Source organism: Bufo gargarizans, chromosome 3, assembly GCF_014858855.1.
Source record: "Bufo gargarizans isolate SCDJY-AF-19 chromosome 3, ASM1485885v1, whole genome shotgun sequence".
Taxonomy (NCBI): domain Eukaryota; kingdom Metazoa; phylum Chordata; class Amphibia; order Anura; family Bufonidae; genus Bufo; species Bufo gargarizans.
In genome coordinates, this window is record NC_058082.1 from 96103342 (window position 1) to 96107288 (window position 3947).

At 36.7% G+C, this 3947-nt stretch overlaps 1 protein-coding gene across 1 annotated transcript; it reads left to right on the forward strand.

Annotated features, from left to right (window-relative positions):
• Positions 1-638: 638 nt before the first annotated feature.
• LOC122931405 (olfactory receptor 1002-like) lies at positions 639-1586 on the forward strand. The gene has a single exon (XM_044285480.1). The coding sequence runs from the start codon at positions 639-641 to the stop codon at positions 1584-1586; it is 948 nt and encodes a 315-aa protein (XP_044141415.1).
• Positions 1587-3947: the final 2361 nt, after the last annotated feature.

Here is a 3947-nt window from a genome sequence, read left to right on the forward strand (position 1 = left end):
CTGTGGAGGTCTAGTGGTTAATAGTATTAGATTTAACTCAATGTTTTCTAATAAACTGCTCAGAGGGGGGGGTGCATAGTTACTAGGAATTCTTCCCCCTTGCCCCATACATATTTGTCCATGGTGATCCCTAGCCTGAAACGCCAAAAGAACACCAGTAAATAAAATGAAGTCCAATAATTATTTTGGATCTAATGAAAACATGTCCAAATAAAGAAATGAATAAGAAATATGTTTATTTCTACTCATGCTACTTCCGTAATTGGAACATAATTTTTTAATCAGGTCTCAAAAGAACAAAACAAATGGCTTATTATTCCCCATAATGAACAATAATTGTAACACAATTACCATTTTAAAAAGTGCTCTTGTGATTTATTCCCTAATGACCTACAGTTAATTATAACCCAATTGTTATTAAAGCAGTGCAAGAAGATCGAAAGTGGAACATCTGCGGAAGACTTAATGAAAGGTGTGATTCGTCTGCAGCTTCTATATGTGGTTACATATACCATACTACTTTAACATATTTTAACATCTATGACTTACCATGTAAATTCAATCATTGTAATAACTACTCTTATTTTCACCATCTTCCTATGTCCTTCTTCGCAGGTGTGGCAGAGTCTATCCAATCCATGACTCTAGTTAACAAGTCTTTTGTAAGAGAGTTTGAAATAATGGGAATTACCACCCACCCAGACTTGCAACATATCCTATTTACTTTGTTTCTATTGATTTACCTTATAAGTGTTATTAGCAATACAAGCATCATGATAACCATCCTCGTTATTAACGACCTTCACAGTCCAATGTATTATTTTCTCAGCAATCTGTCCTTTTCAGATCTGTGCTATTCTTCAGTAATTTCTCCTAAAATGCTGTTTGATTTCTTTCTAGAAAGAAAATTTATCTCATTTATTGGCTGTGTACTTCAGTTATATTTCTTTAGTTTGTTTGCCACTATTGATGGCTATATGTTGTCTACCATGGCCTATGATCGCTATGTTGCAATATGTCACCCTCTTCTGTATGTATTAATAATGAACAGAAGGAAATGTGTGATTCTTACAGTTATTGTCTATATTGGTGGTTTATTTACTGCGGGGATCCATACATCGTGCACATTTGTATTACCGTTTTGTGGTCCTAATGTAATTAACCATTTCTATTGTGACATTCCTCCACTAATGGAGCTCTCTTGTGCAGATACATATACGAGCAAAATGATTATATTTGGTGTAGTCTTTTGCCTTGGACTTTTTTCAGCAATCGTCGTATTAGCTTCATATGCATATATTTTTTTCACCATATTGACAATTCACTCATCAGAAGGTAGACACAAAGCGTTTTCAACATGTTCCTCTCATCTATTTTGCGTTTCCTTATTTTATGGAACGGTTTTCTTCATGTACCTCCGTCCGGCTTCCAGCTATTCTGTTACACAAAACAAGATAGTATCTGTATTCTATACAATGATAATTCCTATGATGAACCCAATCATTTATTGCCTACGAAACAAAGAAATTAAAGAGGCTGTGAAGTCCTACATGAGTAGATTACTCGTGCACACCAGAAATTGCTAAGGTTAGTACTATTATTGGCATTAAGGCTGGACACTGCCATGATGTTGTAGCTACGTGGACATTTCTCCATGTCCCAGGCTTGTATGCAAGCTTTGGGTCAAATTTACTATTAGTCTTTTTCAGATTTAGATGCAAACTTTAAAGCAAAATAGATTTATAGCTAAAATTTGCATACATCTTAGCCACATTCATTAAAAGTCAGATTTTTACAAATCCTGAGTCCTGACAGGTAATTCTAGTACTTCAATCATCAACTGTTGCTCCATCTATAGACCTGATTCAGAACCTCACTCAGGCTCCACAATTATATCCACATAATCCACTCAGTCTTATTAGTCTTATTCAAAAGGTTATTCGTGAGGTATAAATAATACTCACTCTTTTGAAACGTTACTCGTATTTTTCAGTCCTTTTATTCAAATAAATAAATCGCTATAATGCATAGTATTGCATGATTAAGGGGCGTGACCCCCGAAACGTAACTCAGCATGGGGTAGCAATCAGTTCAGTGCTCTCAGGATTACTATGCACTATAGCGATTTATTTATATGAATAAATTATTATTATTATTTATTAAGTTTTACACAGTGAAAGCCTTTTTAAACAGAATAAAATCTTGTTTTTGTGTTGCCATTTTCGGAGAGCCATTTTTTTAATTTTTTTTGGGCAATTGTCTTAGGTAGGGGCTCATTTTTTGCGGGAAGAGATGACGGTTTGATTGGTACCATTTGGGGATACATACGCCTTTTTGATCGCTTGGTATTACACTTTTTGTGAGGCAAGGTGACCAGAAAATGGCTGTTTTGGCACAGTTTTTTTTGCTATTTTTTTTACGGCGTTTACCTGACGGGGTGGATCATGTGATATTTTTATAGAGCCAGTCGATACGGATACCTAATATGTTTACTTTTCTTTTTTACCTAACTTTATTTTCTTACTTTATTTTTTGTCCCACTCTGGGACTTTCACTTTTAGGGGTCTGATCCCCTGTACAATGCATTGCAATACATCTGTATTGTAATGCATTGCCTGTGAGCGTATTACACTGAGTAATACACCTACAGCCTGCTTCCTGTGAGATCCAGGGGGCTAGATCTCACAGGCTTGCAGGAAGGCAGCCACGATGCCTAAGGAAGGCATCGGGCTGCCGTCCAAGCTATCGGGTCCCCGCGCAGCTGTGACAGCTCCTTCCCTCCATATACATCGCACGTGCCGCGGTCAGCACTGACCGTGGGTTTTTATCGATGCTGGCGCATACAGCAGGGGTCCGGCTATGAGTCACTGCTGGATCCCTGCAGTTGATCAGGTGGGCGCAGCTCCTGCACCCACCCGATCAGAGCGCTGTAGTACTACGACGCGGGTATTTTAAACACAGTAGCCAGCACTGTACATGTAAGGCGCTGGTACTGTATGGGTTAAATAGCTTGGAAAATTCTAGAAAAAGAAGTCATGGTTTTAGAAGCTTCTGACTAATTGACATCAATTGAGTTAATTGGAGGTGTTCCTGTGGCAGTATTTTAAGGCCTACTATTAAGACATACCTCTTTGCTTGGGAAAATCAAAAGCAACCAGCCAAGACATCTGCATGCAGTACCTTTTTCCATCTAAAAACAGATATCTGATAGAAATGGCTCAAACGGATGCCAAATGATGGATCAGAAAAACAGAAAAATAACAGTAATGTGAACTTCCCCTAAGACATAAAATTCACAGAGGGAGTCCACTTCTAAAGGACTGGGCACTTGAACATGTATTACATGATTGTTCATGTTTCCAACGCATTTCTTGATCATTTAAGGAAGAGGCTGTACTGATGAACAAATCCTCTAACCTCTTTACACCATAAACAAATTTTATTTTTTAAATCCCTGCCTTCCAAGATACATAGCTGTATGAGGGTTTCTTTTTTGAGAGACAAGTTGTATTTTCGAATAGCACCATTTAATGTTCCATTCAATGTATTGGGAAGCTGGGAAAAGTTATACATGGGGTGTAATTAGAAAAAAAAAACTCAATTCTGTCAATGTTTTATGGGTTTTGTATGTATGGTATTCACTGGGTGTTAAAAATTACATCACTTATATTTTTCAGGTCAGTACGACTACAGCGATGTAAAATTTATTTCGTTTTTGTTGTTAATAATAGAAAAATAATAAAAACAACTTTAATACATTTCTTTGCATTGCCATTTTCTGCTATTTAAATTTTTTTTCTCTGCTTATGGAGCTGTATGAGTACTCTGTTTTTAAAGGGTGAGCTGTAGTTTTTATTAACACCATTTTGGGGTATGTATGACTTTTTGATCACTTTATATTATTGTTTGAGAGGTTTTTCATCAGGGCTTAATAAAAAACGTTACTA

Excerpts from the sequence above, each read along its gene's own strand:
- LOC122931405 (XM_044285480.1), top strand. The coding sequence starts at position 639 with ATGACTCTAGTTAACAAGTCTTTTGTAAGAGAGTTTGAAATAATGGGA.